The sequence below is a fragment of the Macaca fascicularis genome, chromosome 6, assembly GCF_037993035.2.
Source record: "Macaca fascicularis isolate 582-1 chromosome 6, T2T-MFA8v1.1".
NCBI lineage: Eukaryota > Metazoa > Chordata > Mammalia > Primates > Cercopithecidae > Macaca > Macaca fascicularis.
Window position 1 is genome coordinate 166,685,254 of NC_088380.1, and position 25,194 is coordinate 166,710,447.

The 25,194-nt window shown below is 44.7% G+C and overlaps 1 protein-coding gene across 4 annotated transcripts in view; it reads left to right on the forward strand.

Moving 5' to 3' along the window:
- The first annotated feature begins 229 nt into the window (after nt 1-229).
- ADRA1B (adrenoceptor alpha 1B) overlaps nt 230-25,194 on the forward strand; it is a 73,046-nt gene continuing 48,081 nt past the window's right edge. For 3 of the 4 annotated variants that reach the window (XR_012414318.1, XM_045394467.1, XM_073994690.1), the window contains exon 1: nt 230-1,603. Coding sequence is in view for 3 of the 4 variants with exons in the window: in XM_045394467.1 (XP_045250402.1) it covers nt 655-1,603 (949 nt within the window). In the remaining variant the exon portion in view is untranslated. Of the gene's footprint in view, nt 1,604-9,262; nt 9,485-25,194 lie in introns of those variants that run through there. The other variant, XM_073994688.1, reaches the window with a different exon arrangement.

The following is a 25,194-nucleotide window of genomic DNA, read 5'->3' on the forward strand; positions in this document are numbered from 1 at the left end:
GGTGGGTGACCCGCGATCTCCACGCCCAGGTCCCGCCCTCCCGGCCCCTGCCTCCCCTCCAGCCCCCCGCAGGGGGCGCGCCCTGGGAGCGGCGGGGGACGCAGCTGGCCTCCCGGCTTGCCCGGGTGGCGGCGTCGGGGCTGCGGGCGCCTTGGCTGGACCCGCATTGCCCCCTAGTGCCGCACGGAGTCAGGGCGCCGGGCTCCCCCGCCTGATGTCACCGCCGTGCAGTCAGCCCAGAGGCGGCTCATTGAAAGCAGACCCTCCTCGGCGCTCGCTGGGCGGAGGACGCGCCACGGTCCGCAGACCCGCGCAAGCCGGGCACCGCCGGGCGCCCCCGGCCCTGCCGCCCCCTCCTCCCCGCCGCTCCCCCGCGAGCCCGGCCCGGCGCGCCTGACGTGGACCATTAAACTTGGAGCTGCCGCCTCGTACCCTCTCTCTCCTCCGCCTCCCTCTGACAGGCGAGCGCGCGGCTCGGTGCAGGCAGGAGACGTGCTGCCGGGCTGGGCTGCCCGGGGGAGATGACTCCACGCCAGAAGGGCGCCTCTGGGAAGAAGACCACGGGGGAAGCAAAGTTTCAGGGCAGCTGAGGAGCCTTCGCCGCAGCCCTTCCGAGCCTAATCATCCCCCTGGCTATGGAGGGCGAACTCTAAGATGAATCCCGATCTGGACACCGGCCACAACACATCAGCACCTGCCCATTGGGGAGAGTTGAAAAATGCCAACTTCACTGGCCCCAACCAGACCTCGAGCAACTCCACACTGCCCCAGCTGGACATCACCAGGGCCATCTCTGTGGGCCTGGTGCTGGGCGCCTTCATCCTCTTCGCCATCGTGGGCAACATCCTAGTCATCTTGTCTGTGGCCTGCAACCGGCACCTGCGGACGCCCACCAACTACTTCATCGTCAACCTGGCCATGGCCGACCTGCTGTTGAGCTTCACCGTCCTGCCCTTCTCAGCGGCCCTAGAGGTGCTCGGCTACTGGGTGCTGGGGCGGATCTTCTGTGACATCTGGGCAGCCGTGGATGTCCTGTGCTGCACAGCGTCCATTCTGAGCCTGTGTGCCATCTCCATCGATCGCTACATCGGGGTGCGCTACTCTCTGCAGTACCCCACGCTGGTCACCCGGAGGAAGGCCATCTTGGCGCTGCTCAGCGTCTGGGTCTTGTCCACAGTCATCTCCATCGGGCCTCTCCTTGGGTGGAAGGAGCCCGCACCCAACGATGATAAGGAGTGTGGGGTCACCGAAGAACCCTTCTATGCCCTCTTCTCCTCCCTGGGCTCCTTCTACATCCCTCTGGCGGTCATTCTAGTCATGTACTGCCGTGTCTATATAGTGGCCAAGAGAACCACCAAGAACCTAGAGGCAGGAGTCATGAAGGAGATGTCCAACTCCAAGGAGCTGACCCTGAGGATCCACTCCAAGAACTTTCACGAGGACACCCTCAGCAGTACCAAGGCCAAGGGCCACAACCCCAGGAGTTCCATAGCTGTCAAACTTTTTAAGTTCTCCAGGGAAAAGAAAGCAGCTAAGACGTTGGGCATTGTGGTCGGTATGTTCATCTTGTGCTGGCTACCCTTCTTCATCGCTCTACCGCTTGGTAAGTTGGGGACTAGCAGGAGGGGAACTGGGCATTTTTGGACCTTGGATTTACTGATGAGCTTACTCTAAAGTTTTTTGTGGGTTTTGTTTCTTATGCAGTCTGTGCGTGTTTGGAGATTGAATAATATTGTTTGTTCTGCAAAGGCTTTGCAGACTGGGGAGCTGGCTAAAAACCAACTCAGGTGTTAGTAGAACACGCTAAGGTACTAGCTTCTAGAAATAGAACCACAGAAGGAAAATCTGGTATGGGGAATGACTCACTCAACAGCCTCGGTTTAATAATTAAAAAGGACACTGGACTTGAATATCACTTCGGCGTTATTTCAGTAGTAATGATGTGTCGGCTAAGGCAGCGTCACTAATGCAGCATACAAAATAGTTTGTAGTTACTGCAGATGCGGCATTTGGGAAGCAGGGAGGCAGCTCATACACAGAAAGGCAGCATTCATTCAGCATTTCCAGGGCTAGTGCAGAAGCCACGCTTCTCAAGAGCTTTGCAGAGGCTGCATTCTCTCCCTCCCCTCTTCACTGACAGCTATCACCCATATATACTACGTTCATTATCAGTTAATACGAGCATTTTACAGCCACACAGCCCCAAGCAGACTTTAAGTTATTGAAAGCTTGAGATATGAAAGAGAAGATGACTACAGGGTCACACATTTTTAGTTTTTACCCAAAAATATTTCTAACTCTGGTGATTTATGGAATGCCCAGAATCAATTTATAGTTGCCCCTCACCTTAGCTGACAGACACCAAATCCTGGTAAGATGGAATTCAGTGCGTCCTCCCCCTCTTATGAAAACGTGTTCATCTTCTTTTTGTTTGGTGGTCCCACTAACTGAATTGTTCAAAAGGTTACCTGATGTTTTCTAAGGAAGAAGTCAAGGCCTGGTTAGCAGGTAAACCCTAAAAGGGGGCATCCGTCACATGCTGTCCACATGGCCTGGGAAACTCTTGTCCTTCCTCTGAGGCACTGATCTGCTTTGATTCCTTCTCCTATCCCTGGGGGACACTACAGAAAATGAAGAGAGGGAGGTTATCATGACACAGTCATGTGCCATGATATCAGGAGTGGTAACAGCTGCTACATGCCACGGATCACATATGCCTACAATCACACTGGAGTCTCAGGTCAGACCCAAATATAACCAAATCCCTCAAGCAGCTATAAATTCTGAAGACACAATGCTTTCAAGAGAAAAAGGCAAATGGAAAGGAAGCAAACGGATATCACGTTTCCATTTAAAAAGAAAGAAAAAAAGAAAAAGATTTTCAAAAGCCGTCTAACCTTTTCTCCATGTCATCTTTTCTAAAGCAGGCCTGCAGGCTAACGCCTTTCAGAAATATTTTCAGTGGTTAGTGTTAAGTGGAAAGCGTTTGAAAAAGTTCTACTCCCCAGGCGTGATCACATACCATTGCAGGGAAGCTTGCTTTTCTTTCCCAAGGTCTCAGGGTTGTTTCACAGGCTTGTTGGATTTACAATGGATGACAGTTCACACGGCATTGGGCCATTACAAAGATCATGGTTGTACATGGAGCTGATGGAGGTGATTTGGCCTCCCATTAGCCATATGACCTTGGCCAAATGACTACTCCTGTATGAGCCTCAGTTTCTTCATCTACAAAATGGGGCTAATTAATATTTGCTCCATGGAGTTTGCACTAATGTATAGGAAGGACTTAGCACGGTATCTGATATATAGCAGATGCTCAATGTAAGTTAGCTATGAGCAGTACAAACCAAACCCCAATCTCCCCTTCAGTATAACTGTGTCTTTTCTCTTTCTCTACTCATTTGCCAATCTCACACCTGTTACTAAAGTCTTGGAAGAGAACTGAGTCTTTCTCCTTTCTTCCTTTGCCCCTGCTCTCCAGCCTGCAGAGGCTGTGACCAGAGCATGCTCAGGAAGGAGAAGGCCTCAGCAGGATGCAGGAATGGATCAAAGGTGCAGACTTTGGCTTTTAGGAGCAGGGGAAATAGCTCCAAACAGGTAAGGAGGCTTCCAGCATATTGAAATGGGAAGAGCACAGCTCCGGTGATCAGGAGCAACAGAGTTCCCATTTGAGCTTTGCCATCAATTAGCTCTACGGCCCTAGGCTTTTTGCTTTGCTTCTCTGGGCTTCAGGTCTCATATCTGGTGAAGAGGGGATTGAATCAGCTTAAGGGATCTCAAACTTTGATAACTATTAGAATCACCTGTGAAACTTAATAAACAATGGTAGCTGCCTGGGCCGAACCCCCGGTGAATAGGATTCAGTAAGTCAGAAGGATCCCAGGAATCTGAAGGTGTAATCAGCCCACCAGATGATTCTGAAGAGGTAGTCCACAGACCAGGCTTTGAGAATCACTGGCCAGAAAATGTCTCTGTTTCCTTCAGGCCCCAGCACCCTAGAAGCCAGGGTTTTAAATGCTGCCAACCTCAGACCTTTCCCAGCCACATCGCAGTGTGAGATGATGTGGCTTCTCTCTGGGTCTTGCTCTTCAAGTCATCAAGCCCACCCTCAGTTTCTCCTCACTCATATTACCCCCATCGTCTCTCTCCTTTCTGTCTGTGCCTTTCTGAGACCTTGTCCCCCTAGCATCTCAGGTCCTGAGCTTCCACACAATAGAAAGTGAGAGGTTCTTGCCACCCTGATGCTATCTTGTTTCTCTTCTGGCAATGAAAACTTTGACTATCATGCGATGATCTCCCAGAGATCTTCCAATGATTTGTCCCTGAGCCAACCCCATCAACATCCTTCTTCCCTGAAAACCGAACAGATAAGGTGGGGAATGTGAACTCTAGGACTTGGGTTTGGGATGGGCTTCAAAAAGTACTCAAGAGCTTCAAACAGAGAGGGTACTTAATTATTGTTCTCTTAATGATTCAGGAAGAGCATTCCAGCAAAATAGAGATGTAGGTTTCTACTTCCTCTGAGTTGAAATAACACCCAAGCAAAAGTAGCATGATATAGAACAATAACTTCTTTGGAATCTGAAGAAGGTTCCAAATTCTAAATTTTCCATGAAAACCTTTTCACTCATAAGGGCAGGAAGCAGATGTGGGAGAGGACTGTGTTTGGCAAAGGGAGAAGTGCAGGTAGGAGCAACTTCCAATTGGTGATAGACTTTCAGGTGCCAGGATGGCACAAGATTTCCATAGCTGTGTTTGTTTTCTCCATGGGAGAGAAGGGTTGGGATTTCTCCTGGGAAGGAGGGAAAATAGCTGTGCCCCCTACAGGATCCTGTTCAGGGGCCTCATTTGTTTTTCTTCATCTCTTATTTTTATTTCTGGGAGCAGGGTTGGGCTGCCTGCAGAGCAGGGCCTCTTGTCTCCTCCTGCCCTCTCCCCACCTGGGACACCCTCCCCCATGTCCTCCCCACCCTTTCCCTGTGGCCTCAGACCAAGTTGGACCAGGGACCAGTGCTCACTTACTCAGGAGCAGGGATGGACTCCACCAAACAAGGACCTCTTTATTTGGCCCCTGGAAACAGGCCAGGGAGGGACAGGAAATAATTGAAATAGAATATAGTAGTATTTCTTACTCCATGAGCCATTTGCAAGATGTCAGAGAATCTTCAGCTGCCCAGCATTAGAATGAAGACTAACTTCCAGCCCACCTGGGGAAGACCTGGTCAGGGTCTCAAGAAGTGACTGAGCTATTGAGGATGTGCACTGCAGCAGTAGGGGAAGTTGGGGGACGCAGGGCTGGTAGCAGGAAGTGCTCGGCAGCCAACCAGTAGCTGGGCTTAGTGAGTTGTTTAGAAAACACTGGAACCTTGCCTTGCTCCAAATCTTTCTTCTGTCTTTTAAAATGCTGGAAGGCACCAGGAAGCCATTATTGAACTAACTGCTTTCCCCTCCAAATAAATGAAGGTCAATTTCAAAGAAACAGTTGTGTTCTCTATAGTATTGGAACAAAATAGGAATCCCTTTCTCCATTGATCTGATCCTCCAGCCCTTTCATTCAAATGGGGGCTGACAAATTTCCACCTTCTGCAAGCATAAGGGTCTCAGAGATGACTCAAGACAGAGCCACCCCCACAAACACACATTCATCTTCCAGCTCTGAGACTTCAAAACACAGGGATTTGAGTTGCCCACAAGGAAATCAATTGGTTTGAGTACTTGGCAAGGGGGAAGTTTTTACACATGGGAATCCTTCCTGGAAGAGGGAAATGCTGCTAAAGTAAAACCCATTTGACCATGTATTAAATCACTAATAAGGACTTCCTAAAGCATCTACTACATGCCAGGCACTGCACCAGATACTGGGTTATCAAGCCAAAAGCAAACATGGCCCCTGATTGAAGGAGGCTTACAGCCTGGTGAGATTGTATTCAGTATTGGATACACACTATGTACCAGACATTCTGCTAGGCCTCCTACAGACATTATCTCATTAATCCTCACAGCTACCCCAACAGGCAAAAGTAACTGCTCCTTTTTTATGGACGAATATACTGAAGCTCAGAGAGGTAAAACTTCCTGTCCGAGGTCACACATCAAGTAAGTCATAGAGCCAAAAGTTGAATCCAGGACTGTCAGAACAGACCCATACCTGTTCCACCACACCAAGGAAATGCCTTGCCCTTTTGCTGTCTTTTAGCAACCTTTTTTCGTAGCACATGTTCTCCAGGAAACCCAGAACCACACTGTCAAGAACTAGTAACGATGCTTCTGTTGCAAAAGCTGCCTTTCTTCCACTGCCTGCTCACTCCTGAAAAAATAACCAACCCGTGACATATCAGGGTGGGTCATCCATGTTCTAGCTCACGGCTCGATGTTCTCCTGTACTGTGTATGACAAGGGTCTCTCAGGATTGGACATTTTGTCAGTCACCCCAACCAGAAAGAAAAAGTGGGAGAGACCTTGCCCTTCTGGTGATGTGGGTTCGCATCTTTACTCATTCATCCATTCACCGAATAAATATGTATCTATTCAGTGGGTACCGTGTCCAGGCATTACACTGACGATATAATGGTGAGCAAAATAGTTAATATTTCATAGAATTTGGCTCCAGTGGGGAACACAGATATATTGAGAAACACACATGCACAAACAAACGTGAACATAAATTGCAACAAGTGACTTGAAGAAAAGGAGTGTGATGCTGCTAGAATTCTAAAACAGGGGTTAGTACATCACAGGTCCCTGAGGCAGTGACATTTAAGTAGAACCCTCAACAGTGTGGAGAAGCTAATTCAGTGAAGGCAGCTGATAGAGGAAGAAAGGTGTGGGCAGGAGGAGGGGCACACTTGAAAGTCCTGAGGCCAGAGAGAGTGGAGAACTAACAGAGCCCAGAGAATTAGAAGGGAGGCAGGTGCGTGTCAGGGCCAGAGGCGTGGGCAGAGGCCGGGCCATGCAGGGGCTTTTAGGCCACATTAAGGACTTTAGATTTTTATCTTAAGTGCATTGGCCACTACAGCAGGGTTTGAAGCAGATGAAAGACACTGTCTGAATCACATCTTTTAAAAGTGACTGCAGCCACTGTGTGGAGCATACACTTCAGACGAGACAGGTAGGAGGCTTTGCAGTGGCAGTGAGAGATGATGATGACCTAGACCAGGCTGGGCAGTGGAGGTGGAGAAGCAGACAGCTTCAAGGACCTGGGGATGAGTTGGTGACAGCATAGGAGAGTCCGTGAGAGAGGAAATGTGTTCAGAATAACCCTGGGGTTTCTAAGTAGATGGAGGTACCATTTGTTGAGAAGGGGAACAGAGTGGGAGGGGGGAGGCTGAACACAGCAAACAAGATACCTCCCAAGATTTTCCTCTGAACACACCATGCTAGGAACAATCTGCCACACACGTAAGTTGAGTAGACAGGTCCAACTCAAAAGTCAGGGGCTGTGAGCTACCCAAACCTAGCTGTTCATCAGAAACATCTGGAGGAGGGGCTGTTTTTAAAGGTGTAGGTCCTTGGGCCCCATTGTAGATCTCTTGCATCAGATTCTCTCCTTGTAGCGCCAAGAATCTTAGTTTTAACAAGTTTACCTGGCGACTGTTATGCAGCCAGCACCACACAAGTCCTCCCCGTGCCTAGAAACCCCTGGAAGGCTTTGCAGAGCAAGCATCGTCATCCCTGTCTTTACAGGTGAGGGAACTAGAGTTCAGAGAGGTTCAGTACCTTGCCCAAGATCACACAGTTAGTAAACGGTAGAGTCTATCAAATACCACATTTGGCACTCAATAAACATTCATTATATTATTCCTGTTGTCAGTAAACTTATTCTCCAACATTTATCTGAGACCTGGCACCCAGAGATTTTACTGGCTTATGACAAATCAGAAAAAAAGTTAGGAAAATGTTGTGTTCCTTTAAAAAATAAATGTATGTCATATACACGATTGTCTTTTTCTTCTAAAGACTGTGTCTTTTCTATTTGGGGACACTGAAATAGCACTTCTTTGATGGAACGATGGTAATTAGTGGCAACAGTGTGCGTTTCTGTGTGTGTGTATGTGTGTGCATGTGTGTGTGTGTGTGTGTGTGTGTGTTGATATCTTACTTGGCAAAATTAAAAGTTAGTACCCTATGTCAGTCCCTTTCAGAAATTTTTTTCAAACTTTACTGAGTCTCCTAAAGTCTTGGAATCATAGAAGACACCATGGCGGCTAGACACAACAAATATTTGTGAGGAAAACGGGAGGAAGGAAAGAAGTGAGGGCAAGAGAGAAGGAAGGAGGGCTGGGTGAATGAGTTAGCCTCAGCTTTGCTGTGAGATTCGGCTGTCTGGGGCAGAGGGGCCGGGAGGGGAAGAATGATGTGTGCAGAGCTATGCCTGTCAGGTCCGACAGGATGGTGGGGCCCGTCATAGAGGCACCCACCCCTGCTGGAGCAAAACGGCTCACAGAAATGCCAGCAGGTGCGTGTGTAGCTGCAGTGCCATCATGGATGAGCCTATTAAGATATGTTATGTAGGAAATGCCTTTACCTGAGTGTGTGTGTGGCTAGTAAAAATAACTGATGTCTGCCGGGCAGCAGTGGGAAATTGCTTCCTGCCATATCTGCAGAATGTTTCTGCAGTCACTGTGCTTCCTAACCACATTTGATAATAGTAATACTAATAGCTACCATTTATTAGGTCTCATTGAATGCCAGGCTTACTGTGCTCTCCATGCTGGATAGGGGTTATTTCTCTGTATTCCCTTATTCATACCTGTCCACAGGATTGTGAAGTGGGCGCTGGTATTGTCCCCATTTTACAGATGAGGAAATAGAAGCTCAGAGAGATTGAGTGATTTTCCTCAGGTTACCCAGCTGATCAGTGACAGAACATGGATGCAATGCAGGCAGTCAGATGGGTTCATCTTTGGAGCTCTCCTAGAAGTGGGGCTCTGAGCCTGATTTAAGGAAGTGCAGGAAGGAAACTGGGGAAGCCAGAGTTTATTCTGAGGAGGAAAGAAAAAGCATGTGGCTGCCCGTCATTCAGCAACCAAGAGGCACCGTATCCTGGTGAGACCATAAAGAAGATAAAAATAATTGGGTCGTTCCTCTAGCAAGATAAGTCAAAATTTCTCTTATATTATTGATGCTTTAGAAGATTTTTTTCAGCTTCACAACTTATGGGTAATATCACATACTTTTTCAGATTTTTATCAAATTTGGAGAAACACATAAAATTTAGAGCACTTTTTTACAGTTTAGTTTCTGGCTGCATACATTTCAGACCTGGATTCACCACCACCCACCCACCTACGTGTGGTGCCAGGACCAAGGGGACACTCTTCCATCATGAATCTGCCTCTGGTCCTGCCTCTTGATGCCACAAGATCAGGTGAGTTGGCATCGTGGGCAAGAGAGTATTTCTAGAAGCTGTTTTTTCACTTTGCAGTTCCTGTGGCTAGTGGTGACCTAGCTACACAGAAAGAAAAGACTGTAAACCACATACATATATTCAACAGAACCCAAACAAAATCTATCTTAACTCGGCTCTTAGCTGGTTCCCAAAAATGTCCATGGCCCCTATATTAACCACCTACATAAGGAGAAATGGGAATAATATTTAAATAAGGGGAATAACCAATGTCATTAATACACCTTACTTCTGAAAACTTTGTGTGGCCATGGTGGGGGCATTGCAGGGCCCCTGCTGAGGCCGCATAGGGTCCCATGAAGAGCGAAGCCCTAAGGCTACTCTTCTCAGGGCTCTCTCCAGCAATCTCCTGACTGCTCTTTCTCCTCTACCTACTGTGAACGTCTTCTAAGCAGTGACCAAATCTCTGCCTAACACGGGTGCTCACACAAGCTGAATGAATGAATGAACACTGCAGAGCCCAGAAGAAGAATTAAGAGTGCACTCAATTGAAAATTATTTGCCACTTCCCAAATACACTTTGCATTTTCTTTTTTCTGTGCATCTGTTCCCTCTCCCACCAGTGTGTTTCTCATACCCTCTGAATATCCAATTCCTGCTCATCTGTAAACATGTGGTTCTGTTTACACCTTTCTCGTGAAGTCTTCCTGGATCCCACCCTTTTCCTCATCAGTAATCACTCCCTTTATCCCTGGTTTGTGGTGCTTGTCACATTTCTCTCTGGGGATAAAGGCTGATGTGCACAACTTTTGCAGCACTGCCAGGCTGCAGACCTTTGCAGGGTCCAAGTTCAAATTGTCTTCTTGTCCTTCATGCCCAGGGATGTGTACATAGTAAACTCCATAAAAATAGCAATGACTGGCCGGGCCCGGTGGCTCATGCCTGTAATCCCAGCACTTTGGGAGGCCGAGGCGAGTGGATCATGGGGTCAGGAGATCGAGACCATCCTGGCTAACATGGTGAAACCCTGTCTCTACTAAATATACAAAAAAATTAGCTGGGCATGGTGGTGGGCGCCTGTAGTCCCAGCTACTCAGGAGGCTGAGGCAGGAGAATGGTGTGAACCCAGGGGGCACAGCTTGCAGTGAGCAGAGATCACGCCACTGCACTCCAACCTGGGTGACAGAGTGAGACTCTGTCGCAAAAAAAAAAAAAAAAAAAAAAAAAAAAAAAAAAAAGCAATGACCAATAGGATTCACACAGTGTGTACCAGACTTCTTCTAGTACTTGAACCTCCCACGGCCCATCAGATAGGTATTCACGTTTTGCCCATTTTATAAATAAGGAAATGGGGCCGGCCGTGGTGACTCAAACCTGTAATCCCAGCACTTTGGGAGGCCAAGGTGGATGGATCACCTGAGGTCGGGAGTTCAAGACCAAGCTGGCCAACATGGTAAAACCCTGTCTCTATTAAAAATACAAAAATTATCCGGGCATGGTAGCGGCACCTGTAATCCCAGCTACTCAGGAGGCTGAGGGAGGAGAATCACTTGAACCTGGGAGGTGGAGGTTACAGTGAGCCAAGATTGCACCACTACACTCCAGCCTGGCAGACAAAGCAAAACTCCATCTCAAAAAAAATTAAATTAATAGGTAAACAAATAAGGAAATGGGCTTAGAGGGGTTAAGTGGTTTATATCATTCCTTGAAACTACCACAAGTTCATTACAAACAGACTGTCATAGACTCATATTCTAAAACCAAAACGCCGATCTGGACCTGGTCATGAAGCCAGCGAAGAGGGATTGGCTAGGTGAAGACCCGTGTGGACACAAGGTAGGATCTAGAAAATAGATGGCCTCTTCATTCTTTATTAAAAGACTGCCATTCCACCTGCCTCTGGGGGAGATTGTCCCATTGCCAATTGGCCCTCACACATTCCCTCACCCTACTAGCCCTGGTCACTTGCCTCTCACCTCTGAGAGGGATATGGTCAGAGTTGATCCCTGCAGAAGCAGAAAAAGAGAAAACTATTCCAGTGACTTTATAGCAGAGCCAGATAGAGACCTCTAAAGGCCTAAGGTATTGAAAAGGGAATAATAAAATTATAAATTAAAACATGTACACACACACACACACACAAACACACACATATGCATAGAGCCCTAAAATAAATGTAAGGAAGGCCAACAATATTCTGATTCTTTCCATGCAGGTAACTCTGATTTCTTTAACATCAAATTATTTCACCAAAAATACCGGCGCCCCAGCTTTGTGAATGCTCTGAAGACACACTGGGTCTTTCTGTTGGGTAATATATCACTGTTCTCTAACGGGGTGACCATATGTCCCATTTCACTGAGATGGTCTCCTTTTATGCCTATTATCAAAGCATAATTATAATTAGCATAATAACCCTTTCTTATTTTCAAAAGTGTCTCAATTTGAACAATAAAAATGTCTCCCTGTTTTAAAACCTGGAATAAGGGTGTTTATAGTGTGGACATCCAATAGTACCCCAGTTTCATGCCAGAGCCTGAGATGGAGAGGAAAGAGAAACTGGCACGAACAGCCTCAACAGTCCAGAGAAAGATTCATGATGAGAGAGCAAAGTCATCATCCATTTAAGAAGGAAAAATGTGACTTACCATGTGTGTATTTTGTGGGAAGCAGGAGTTTTGTAAATGTGGGTCTGAAATTTTTTTTAAAAAGTGTTCATTTATTTTACTTGCCCTGATGATACAAGTGAGTGGCTGAGCTGGGATTTGAATCTATGGCTGGCCAGCACTAAATACTTAGGGAATAAATGATTAAATGAAGGAATGGATCAATTTCAGCACAAGCTAAGTGGTGCCATCTGAATGATGGGTTCCTCCAGAATGCAGAGGAGACAGAAAGAAGAGTGGGCTGAAATAAGATTTGGGGGAGGAAAAGGAAAGTGAGCTGTGTTTTAAGGACTTGTGAGGCTGGAATCAGTGCAGGCGGAGGGCCATCTTCACCCCAGCCATCATCACCCCTCCTGGCATGACAGCACGTGAGTCAGCTCAGGATACAGTAGAATCTGTCCACACTGACAGGCTCTGCTCTTAGGACTCTATCAACAGCATACTCCTGGGCACACCCACCTGCAGCTCATCTGACCACCCTTTGAACGAACACTCAAGTGCCCCTCTCTGGTGCGAGAGCAGCAATTGTGCTATAAAAGTTGCACCAATGAGCAGTTCAGTTCAAAATGTTCAGAAACAGAATGTTCTAGCACATGCAAGTGGCCCATTCCTCCTAGAGTTCCATTTAACTTTTTCCAAGGGTGTCTGCCCACAGTGTCTTGCTCCCTCCTAAGCTTTCTATCTCCTGCTTGGATGAAATTGGGGCTTAGTTTTGCACACTTTTTGAAATTCTTCAAGACAGAGTTTCCTGCCAGGCTAACATGCATTGCTTAGAGGCTGAGCTTAGCACCCTGGCCGTGCCCCAAAAGGAGGTTAAAATGGGACCAAGGGCAAGCCGGGCTCACTGTCATTCGCAGGCATCAGCCCCAGGGCTCACACCACCAGCATCGGCCGGGCGGAGATCCAGGGAGGCAGCTGGTTGGGGAGGAGGAGGATCCACCAACTGGAACAGCAACAAAAAATTACATCTCTGATTCATATATTCAGGCCATTAATCGGCCCCCGGCATCAAGAGGAAGCGGTAGGATCCCTTCTCCCAGCTTCTAGGGACACTTCCCACAGCGCCCATTTGTGATTCCTTGTCCCCAGCCCTTTGGCATTTACCTTAACGCCATGGTTCCTTGGCTTCATTGTTTTGCGGACCCCTTTGGCAATCTGATGAAGCCCCTTCTTACAGTCGACACATCAGATAAAAGACACAGGATTTCAAAGAAAACCAATTATATTGAAATACAGTTATAATGTTGAAAAAACAAATTTATTATAGAGTAAAAAATGTCCTTTAACATATTAAACAAGATCTAGCAGCAAGTCAAATAAATAACTACTATAATTTTGAAGTACTGACAAGTGGAAATATTTCAAGATTATCTGCAACAAATGTAATGTGCTATCACAAACCTGATTTCTAATGGTGACAAATCCTGCTAACTCTAGTGTGGCTGCTTGCCTACATTCCTATCAAAGGAAATGCAAACTTTCCGCCAAAGGTTAGTTTGGGGTTTTTTGTTTTTTGTATTTTTTTTTTAAAGAGGGTTTTTTTCTCACCCGAGTTCATGGACCCTCTAACTCCAGAATAAGAACCCTGCCTTGGGACATTACAAAAATGTACTCCAGGATATGAGATTTTCTATACTTTTTTTCTGTACAATGTTTTATAAAGAATGCCTGTTTTTAGACTTAGGACCACAGGGAACTTGGACCGTGCCATCACGCCTTGTAACTATTTTGCATGATTACTTGTAGCAATTTTTAAAAATCAACTAGTTTATTTTTTAATGATGCATAGATTCTTATTTGAATCAGAAAAAAAAAAATGAAAAAATTCTTGTGCTCTTACCTACCCCACATTCACACCCAACAGTCTAGTATTTTTTCCCCTGAAGTAAACATTGTTACCAGATTGTGTATGCTTTCCAAAATAGTCTATTTATTTGTAAGCATACATATCCATATGTGTATGTGTATGTTTGAGTGTTTTTGCATGTAGAATATGTGTGTTTTCACTGTTTATTTTGATTCATGGTGTCATTTTAGAAACACTTCTGTGAAAGTTTCATTTTTCACTCAACAGCACGGCATATCTTAGACATAGTTCTATGTCAGAATGCATAGAGTTACTGCTGGTTTTCATGGCTGCATAATAATCCATTATACGAAGTGTCCTATTTTACTTATTAATTTCCCAGTTGATTGACATTTAGGTTATTTTTGGTCTTTTACTACAAACAATGTTGAATGAATACTCTTGTATATATGTCTGTGCCTACATATTCAGGATAAATTCCTAGAAATGTAGTGGCTGGGGCAAGGAAGATTTGGTATTTTAGGTTTAACTTGATTATGTGTAATAAAAAATTTTAAATATAGTAAAATGCACAGTGGTGTTAAAACAAATAGGTTAGGCCGGGCACAGTGGCTCATGCCTGTAATCCCAGCACTTTGGGAGGCTGAGGCAGACGGATCACCTGAGGTCAGGAGTTCGAGACAAGCCTGGCCAACATGGCAAAACACCTTCTCTACTAAAAATATAAAAATTAGCCAGAGAATTGCTTGAATCCGGGAGGCAGAAGTTGCAGTGAGCTGAGATCACGCCACTGCACTCCAACCTGGGTGACAGAGTGAGGCTCCGTCTCAAAAACAAACAAACAAACAAAACAAATAGGTTAGATCTACATCTACTAATCTATTAGGAGGGTTGCTCATGATATCTAAGTAAAAAAAGCAAGTTATAGAGTAATGTCTAACCCAATTTTTAAAAGCTATTTATTAGTTTAGTTACCTCAAGGGGTAGGATGGAGTGAGGAGGAGTAGGTTATTAGCTTTTTCATAACCTCTGTATTATTTCACATGTTCCAATAAGCAAATACTCTATTTGTGATTAAGAACATCAAATTAAGAAAATGTGATAGAATACAAATTGGGTTTCAATAGAATTACAGTGGGGACTACTAAACATTTTTAAAATTTTAGAAGAAAAACTATCAATGGTTAAAAAAAAAAGATTGTTGTTCTTAGTCATTTTCAATCTAATTTAACATGTATATGAGATAGATAGATAGATAGATAGATAGATAGATAGATAGATAGATAGATAGAGATAGAGATAGATATGTCTATATATATGTATATATCTCATGCTCTGTGATTACCAGATCTGGAACACTTAGAAATTGCTTTGGCCCATGCTGGGAGCAGTGACTCATGCCTGTAATTCCAGCACTTTGAGAGGCTGAAGCGAGAGGATCACACCAGGAATTCGAGACCAATCTGGGCAACACAGGAAGACTCCCATCCCTACACATAAAAAATAAAAATTAGCGTCATGTGGTAGCATGGGCCTGTAGTCCCAGCTACTAGGGAGGCTGAGTGGGGAAGATTCCTTGAGCCCAGGAGGTCAAGGGTACAATGAGCCATAACCACACCACTGCACTCAAGCCTGGGCAACAGTGTAAGACCCCATCTAAAAAAAAAAAACAGAAAGAAATGACTTCAGCCCTTTCCTCTGCTGGTTACAGCCCTGCTCTTCCCCCAATTCAAATTCATGCTGTCAAGTTGTTGATTTTTTATTCTTTTCAAAATGAGAACAATTTTCTCTTTCTTGGTAGCAAAAACTAATTTATACATAACAGCAAAATATAAAAAAGAAAGGAAAAATCATCCATAATCATATCACCTGCCTTAGTCCATTCAGGCTGCTGTAACAAAACACCTTAGACTGGGTAATTTATAATAAATGACAGAATTTATTGCTCACAGTTCTGGAGGCTGGGAAGTCCAAGATCAAGGAGCAGGCACATTCAGTGTCTGGTGAGGACCTGCCCCTCATAGATGGTGACTTCTACGTGTCCTCACATGGCAGAAGGGGCAAACAGGCTCTCGAATGCCTCTTTTATAAGTACACTGATCCCATTCATCAGAGTTCTGCCCTGGTGACCTACTCGCCTTCCACATGACCCACTTACCAACACCACTGCACGGGGATTAAGTTTCAACATACTAATTTTGGGAGAGACAAACATTCAGACCATAGCACCATTGATATAACCATGTTTAATATTTGCCTATGCAACTTTGCAGAATTTTCTCTGTGTGTCGTTATGTGTATTCACACAAATTAGATCACCCAGTGCTTTTTTCACTAATCAGCAAGTCATCCTGCCTGACTTCTTATCATATCGATGAATCTGAGTCTTTTCATTTTTTTTGTTTTTCCCTTTTTTCTTTTCTTTTTTGTTTTTATAGACAGAGTATCACTCTGTCACCCAGGCTAGAGTGCAGTGGCACAATCACAGCTCATTGCAGTCTTGAACTCTTGAACCCAAGCGATATCCCCCTACTTCATCCTCCCAAGTAGCAGGGACCACAGGTGTGCACCACCACACCCAGCTAATTTGTAAATTCTTCTGTTGAGATGGGGTCTCCCTATGTTGCCCAGGCTGGTCTCAAACTCCTGGCTTCAAGCGATCATCCTGCCTCGGCCTCCCAAAGTGCTGGGATTACAAGCATGAGTCACCGTGCTCAGCCTTTCCCATCTTTTTAATGCTGCACTGAATTCCATAATAGAAAGTATCATAATGTATTTAACCAATCCAGTTATGTAAACAAGCCATTTACACCAATAGATAAGACACACACAAGGTATCACTTTACAAGGTACAAATGTGGAGTGAAAAGTCTGTCTCTCTCACTTCCTTGGCCCCAGTCATCCAATTCCCCTCCATGGAGGCAACTACTCCTACCAGTTTCTTATATATTCTTCCAGATATGTTCTATGCATATAGAAATATATTTATATGATCTTTTTAATGGAAATAACATAAACACTATTCTATATTTTGCTTTTTTCACTGAACAATGTATCTTGAAGGTCTTTCAATTTCAATGGAAATTCCATTTCCAAATAAAGTAGCTTCATTCTTAGTAGCTCCATAGTATTTCTTTTTTTTCAGATAGATCTCCACGGAAAGACATTGTAGGTTATTTTGAATTTTTGTTACTACAAAACAATATTCTTATACATCACCAATTTCCACATGAGTAAATATATCTGTAAAATCTTGTAAGTGGACCATTCTGAGTAAATGTTTTCATGTTTGTAAATATTACCAGATTGTCTTCTGTAGAGATTATGTCAATTTACATTTCAGTAACTGACATTTGAGGGTGGCCGCACATTCACTAAGAGCTGTTATCAAACTTTTGGATCTTTGCCAACTTGACAGGTGGAATTTTTGTGAATGAGGTTAAGCATTTTTTCGTATGTTTAAAATAATCCATTCCCTCTTGATGTGCAATTTGTTTTCAGTTTTTAGCTGTGATGCGCACATTCTTTTCCTTAATATCTTTAGGGCACTTGCCCTTTAGGATTTTGTTGGGATAAAGTCCACTTTGAATGGTTAAATCAAAAGGCAGACTCCCAGGAAAGGCCTCAGATGTATATTGTCAAATTTCTCTCTGGAAAGGGTGTAGCAATTTGCACATCCACAAAGTATGTTTCAACATTGATGAAGAAGCCAGTTTTTATGCTGATAGCTTCTCACTGCCTGAGGCACAAGAACTTTCAGGCATCTACGTGACTTCCTCCTGAGGTGATAAGATGTCTTGAAAGCTTCAAATCCTTCCAGCTAATTTGGTGTCAGTTTCCCAGAGTTCAGGGCTAGCTAGCTGCCCTCTTGGGATGCAACACCCATCCATCAAAGGAGCCAGAGGAGACAACAGCCTCGGAATGTGTGTATTTTATCCAGGAGCTAAGAAAAAAAAGCAGTCAGCCAGGACATATAAACAGATTTGATCTTTCACATGTGGTGGGCTGCCAGGCCCACCACGGTCCACATCAGTGGTTCGAGGCTCCAGGACTGACATCCCAATTTAAAACCATAACAAAATAAAAGAAAACGCTGTTGCCATCCCCGGGAAAACAATCCAGTTGGAGGCACTCAAAGGATGAGTTAATAAGGAAGGATTCCTCTAGGCATCTAAGCTCACCCCCTCCCCACCGTGGGGGCCTGTGTGGATCGAGAGAATGCAGTAGACAGCCTATATTTAGATCAGGGCATGCAAATGCACCACATTTTAGTTGCAAAATTTGGATTGGCCCTGGAAGACGCCAGACTCACCAACTGAAAATTCAATTGAGCACCACTCAAGAAGCAAAGAGCTGGCCGCTTGAGCAGATTCTGCCAGGGAAGGAGGCCTTTTGAGAGGGAACCAATGGACCCTGGTCAGTCAGAGGAATAATTTAATCCTACCCTTGAACTGCTGATCTAGAGGGAGAAGCTGGGTTATCTTTAAACTCTACTAAATCCAGAGGTGTTGGAACCAGCAATTAGGACAAGGCAGGGGCTGGGTGAACTTTGACCCACTTGCCACAGCGTTGGGAATGCCACTAAGCCAGAGGCCTGGGCTCACCAGGTGATTCCCAGAATCTGACCAGGAAAGCGCTTCCTGTCACCTGCCTCTGTCACCGTCATCCCACCCCCTCATCTTGAGGAAGAGGGATGGCACCTTCTCTTCTCTGAGACACCCTTGCTAGCTCTTAATGACTCCTGCTTCAGTTGCTGTACTAGAAAGAATAGGGACTTGAAGGCCAGGCGGTGGCTCACTCCTATACTCCTAGCAAACACTTTGGGAGTCCGAGGCAGGCAGAACACTTGAAGTCAGGAGTTTGAGACCAGCCTGGCCAACACAGTGAAACCACGTCTTTACTAAAAATACAAAAATTAGCCGGATGTGGTGGCAGGCACCTGTAATCCCAGCCACTCAGGAGGCTGAGGCAGGAGAATCCATCACCTGAACCCAGGAGGTGGAGGTTGCAGTAAGCCGAGATTGCACCACTGCACTCCGGTCTGGGAGACACAGCGAGACTCCATCTCAAAAAAAAATAAAAAATAAAACTAAAAAAGAACAGGAACTTTGAAATCTGACATATCTGTCTGGCTCTTCTGCTCAGCTTGCTAAGCCCCAGTTAACTCACCTGTAAAACGAGACCAAAATCATCAACCTCAAAGAATTGTAGTGAGGAATAAATGAGAAATGGATGAAAGGGACTCAGCTAGGTGCCAAACACTAGTAAATATTTCATAAATGTCAACTATTAATGTACATGAAGCCTCTAAGATGGCATCCACTTCAGAGGAGATATTTAAGTACCTGTTAATATTATGATCATGACAAATTCTATGAATGGGCTATGTGTTTTGAGGAAACAAAAATGAGACAGGTTCCTCCTCACCGAATAGTTGGGAAAATCCTCTGTTAAAAAAGGGCAGAAGAGTAAAAAGTAAAGTTTTTTTAGAGTGCCAGGTATGATGATCACATGGTCAAAAAAAATCAGATGACTTTGCCTAACATTTATGGTCATGTTTCTCTCTTTTTCAAATTGTTTCAATATTTAGATTTGTGATATTTCGGTCATTCCAAAAAGTACAAGAAGTAATTTGGGACACCCATGAGTCCTCCATCCAAATTTAACATGTTGCTGAATTTGCTATACATCTTCTTTTAAGAAATAAAAAGTTACAAATATATCTAAAAGGCTCCCCACCCCTCATCTCATTCACCTCTCTCCTTCCCAAAGGCAATTACCACAATGTCTGTGATTGGGTGGACTTTATTCTATGCAACTTTTTTTTTCTTTTAAGATAGGGTCTCGCTCTGTCACCCAGACTGGAGAACCATGGCGCAATCTCAGATCACTGCAACCTTCACCTCCTGGGTTCAAGCGATTCTCAGGCCTCAGCCTCCCTAGTAGCTGGGATTACAGGCATGCACCACCACACCTAGCTAAGTTTTGTATTTTTAGTAGAGACAGGGTTTTGCCATGTTGGCCAGCTGGTCTCGAACTCCTGATCTCAAGTGATCGATTCGCCTCAGCCTCCAAAAGTGCTGGAATTACAGGTGTGAGCCACCGTACCTAGCCTCTTCTATACATTCTTACATGTGTACTCTTAAGAAGCAAGAATAGTAGTCGAGACTGAGGCTCTGGATTGTCAGTCCTGGGTTCAAACTCCACTCCTGCTTCTTGACTACCTGTGTGGCCTTCAGCAAATTGCTCAACTCTCTGATCCTCTTTTCTCCCATCTCTAAAATAAAACAAATAACAGCTAATTTTGTTGGGTGTTGCAAAGATGCAATATAAGATTATTCATGTAAACCAGTAGTTCTCATCCAAGAGCAATTTTTCCCCAGGGGACGTTTAGCAATGTCAGGAGACATTTTTTATTGTCACACTGGGGGTGCTACTGGCATTAACTGGGAGAGGCCAGGTATGCTGCTAAACATCCTACAATGCAAAGGACAGCTCCCACAACAAAGAATTACCTCGCCCAAGATGTCAATCGCTGTTGAAGTGGAGAAAATCTGACATCAAGCATGCTGTCACTTTATAAGGGCTCAACAAACATTTGTTCAGTAAACACAATAACATAAATTATTATAATTTGTCCTTTGAAAGACATCGTGTTAAACAATTTTACATAAATTATCTCACTGGTATCCAGTGAGTTGCGCCTTCTTGATGAAAAGGATGATGGACAGCAAGCACTATTTTTTCTGCATGCCTGACAATGTCTATACCATTTGTTAAATCAAAATGATAAGCCTATTAAAAATGTAAACTTTCAGACTGATAGATTAATTGGAAGTTGTTACTTGGAGCCTAACTTCTCTTTGCTCTCAGTGAAAAACAAATTGTATCAGTGCTTTTAGCCACAAAATTAGTTTACTCAAACCACCAAAAAAAAAAAAAAAATTCCCTTCAACCTAAGCAGGCCCAGGAACTGGCGTGGCTATAAATAAGTAAATAATCAAAATTAAGAGAATATTTTTGGCCCCTGTTCACAAGGACTGGCTCTCAAGGACTCAAGAAGCCACAGAGGCAGGGTAGAAAATGGGAAAGAGGAAAACAGCCAGAGCTCTGCTTCTCTGACTCACCCCAGGCTCAGGTGGACTTGGAACACTCTGTCCTGGAGCTGCTGACTGTGTTGTCAAAGAGCATACACTGTGAGTGGCCTTATCCAGTGGGTCTTCAAGTGGGGTCCTCAGCCCAGCAGCATTGACATCACCCAGAAACTTGTTATAGATGACAAATCCTAGACCCCATCCCAGAACAACTGAATCAGAAACTGGAGGTGCACCCCAAGCAGTCTGGGTTTTCCCAAGCCCTCTGGGTACTACTGATGCACACTTAAGTTTAAGAACCCCCGGCCTAATAAGAACAGTCTCCACGTTCCCTGTGTGTGTACTTCCTGTTTTCCCACTGTAGCTACAAAGCACTCCAACACCAGCTCAGATGTGGAGGAAGCTCGGCTCACCGGCACTTGCCTGGTGTCAGATGCTTGGCACATATTCTATAACTTCCAGAAGATTATGAGGAAGTTGCTATTTTCTCCTTTCCAGATGAGAAAACCACAGCTTAGGGAGTTTAAACAACTGGCCCAGGGTCATACCTGCACAAAAAGGCTGGAACCAGGATGTGAATCTCAGTGGGCCTCCTGCCAGATCCTAGCCTCTTTTTTTTTTTTTTTTTTTTTGAGATGGAGTCTTGGGAGTCTCGCCATGTCACTCAGGCTGGAGTGCAATGATGTGATCTCGGTTCACTGCAACCTCTGCCTGCCAGGTTCAAGCAATTCTCCTGCCTCAGCCTCCTGAGTACCTGGGACTACAGGCGTACGCCACGTGCCCGGCTAATTTTTTGTATTTTAGTAGAGACAGGGTTTCACCATGCTGGCTAAGCTGATCTCGAACTCCTGACCTCATGATCCTCCCGCCTCGGCCTCCCAAAGTGCTGGGATTACAGGTGTGAGCCACCATGCCTAGCCCAGATCCTAGTCTCTTAATGATGACATCATACTGTGACATCACACTGCCCATTGAGGATGAAAAGAAACAGAACACAAAGAGATCAGCACTGCTCAGGCCAAGTTGTGAGCCCTGTCAAGTTTGTCTTTAGTGACCCTCAGTCACTGGTCCTGGGGCTCACCTGGCCTCAGGCAATCCTCTGAAGTTGTTAACCCCCAGGGTCATGACACTGTCCCACTGGAGGCCAAAGCTGCCCACACTTCAGTGCTCTCCTAGGCTTTTCCTCTTACTAGCTGTGTGACATGAAGCTGACTCTTCTCTTCTTCTCTTATTATCAGTGATACTAATACATTTATATCAAGGTTGTTAAAAGAATTAAATGAGATAATATATGTGAACGTACCTAGCCCAGTGACTGTTGCACAGTAGAAACGAATTAATTCTTGGTTTTCTTTCATCCTCCTCTACACACCAGCAACTATCAAAACTACTCCATCCAGAATCCATTCTGTTGAAGTCTCTTGTATTGACCAGTTAGCTAATATGATGAGCTAATCCTCAGGTGTTAATTCATAATAATGGTTTTCTGCATTTGTCTCCAAAATGACATCTGCATTTCAACCAGGGGCCCTTATCCTCAAAGTCTTCCAACCATGGAGTGATTAATGATGGAAACGTTAGGGAATATGGAAGACCACTGGGAAGAGATTTCCCAGCCTTTCTCCACCCCACATATCACTCCAATATCATATCACTAGCGTAAGTGGATGGGGAATCCCAGAGAATGGGTAATGAGACTAGAACAGAAAATATGCCTTCAAGGCTGCACCTGGCTTCAAAGAGGAAAAATGAACTACAGGCATCTCAATCTCAGGATAGATGTGAACAATGCAAAAATAGAAGTGAAATCAAAGACTAATGGGTCATTTGCCAGCATTTAAAACAATTGCTTAGGATTTGCGTAGTTGAATGTAATAAAGCTTCATTAAAAAGTAGTTATAACAACTAATAAGACCCTAATTAAATTAGCTTTCACTGGGCAAGTTGCTTGCGAGGTCCTAATTAGGTTATTTGCAGCCGTTGGCCTAGCCTGAAAACCAAAGAAGACCTTAAGTCCTCAGCAATACCTAGAAAATCCAGTCTCTGGCCTTATGCAGGAAATGCTAAGAGACTCTATCTAAATTTGGGGGCAGCCAGTCCAGAACTAGCTTAGCTCTCCAAAAATCATAGTATGCGGCCAGAGCGAAATCCCTTAATAGGTCCCACCACTGTTAGGAATCCGACAATTGTAAAGACGGAAAGGACATGTAAAGGTGGAAACACCAAGAATTTCATTTTACAGATAAGAAAACTGAAGTCATGTGAGAAGCGATTAATCCAAGGTCCCTCAGCAAGGGGCAGTGTCCCCAGCCCCTCTAATCTTCTTCCACTGTGATCTGGAATAAACATAGAACTCAGAGCTGCTGGTTTTCATTTGAGAAGGAAGAGGGAAACAAAGAGTGCTGGATTCTCAGAGGCTCCTTTCTTTGAAGGACAGAGAGAGAGAGAGAGAGAGAGAGAGAGAGAGAGAGAGTGTGTGTGTGTGTGTGTGTGTGCGCGCGCGCACGCGTGCAATGCACTGAGGATAGTTCAGCCCAAGGTGAATTGCTGACCTGCTTACAAACTATCTTTGCTTTGCTGCCACAAAGATCTTCCTAGAGCACAGATCCGCTCAAGCTGGTACCCTGCTGAATTACCTCAGGGTGACTTCTGAACTTCTGAGTGTGACAGAAAAGACTCTTCACAAATGGAATCTAACCTACCCCATCTCCCAAGTTAGGGTTTTGTGCTCAAACAGATCAGAATCTCGGCCCTGTCCCTTACTAGCTGTGCAACCTCAGGCAAGTTACTTAACTTCTCTCAGCTCCCATTTTTTCTGCCTGTAAGACAGGGATGACATTTTACTTACCTCACGGGGGTGATAAGAGAATTAAAAGACAGTAAGGCAGGCAATCACACGTGGCCCCTGATACTGCTCCTCCAGCCACACACGAGCATTCTCCCCTCCCAGAACACACCTGGCTCTGTCATGCCCCAAGCCTTTGCCAGTGCAATTCCCTCTGCTGTAACACCCTTCCTTCTCTCCTCTGCACAGTGAATTCCTCCAGCTCAAATGTAACATCTCCTTTGCTGTCTTCCACGATTCCTCAGGCAGTGGCTACTCTCTCTCCTGTGCTTTCTCTGTCCTCACTCCATGCCCATCAGAGCCTTGTCACACTGGGCTTTTTGATGTCCATCTCTCCCAGGAGACTGGGTCTCACCCAGCATGGGCCTGGCATAGGGAGAACTCAGTAAGTGAATGAAATCTGATCAGAACTGTAAAGAGGAACTGTGAGGAAGGAACAAGATTGATTCCAATGTCACTTCCGCTCTTCTACCAAAGCCGAAATATAGTTGAATTCTGTGTGTACTGACAAAGACATTGCTTGATGAAACTTTAGTCCAGCTCCTGAATCTTCTTCTAGACTTATCTGTGCACTTATTTGTAAAACTCAGTTTTGGGAAGAACCATGGTGAGTCAGGTCAGAAAGAACCACCCACATAAATATCTAATCAACCTCAATATCTAATCACTCTTAATATCTGATCAGGCCTCTTATCCTCCAGCATCCCCCCAGATGACATGTGATTACCCCGGTCTGCCTTCAGCAAGAACCCTGTTAGTTCAGATTAGCCAGAATCACCCTTACTCCTGATGTTTTCTCTTAGTAATTTTCCATCCACTTCCCCCAACCCTTTTCCTTGGCCATAAATTCCCACTTGCTTATTCTGTATTCACAGCTGAGCCCAGTCTGTCTCCCCCCTGCAAAGCCCATTGCAGTAGTTCCTATACCTATCTCAATGGTTCTAAATAAAGTTTTCTTTACTGTGCTTTAAGAAGGATCATTAAATAACGTTTTCTTTAACAGTATATATACACACACACACACACATACATACACATACACACACACATGCATATACACACAGTTAAATATACACACACCCCCCCAAGATTTTAGCAGCAATTATCTGTGGTAGTTTTTATTTTCTTTTCATGCTTCTCTGTAGTGAGCATAAATTGCTCTTGTACAAAGAAACAAAATAATATAAAGATAGTTCTTTAAACTGGTAAGCTAAAAGGAGATACATGAAATGCCAACTTTCCAAGCATAATTCTGCAAAAGTTGGGAGTTACCTGAATTTCAGTGTGGTACAATTCTGGTTTAATTCCTTCTCAATTCTGGTTTAATTTCTTCTCTGAATTTCTTCTCTGTGATGTCTGTGACAAGAGCTAACTTGGAGTTGCAAGGTGCATACTAGAAGGTGGATCACTTCTCCGGTATCTTTATGGTGACC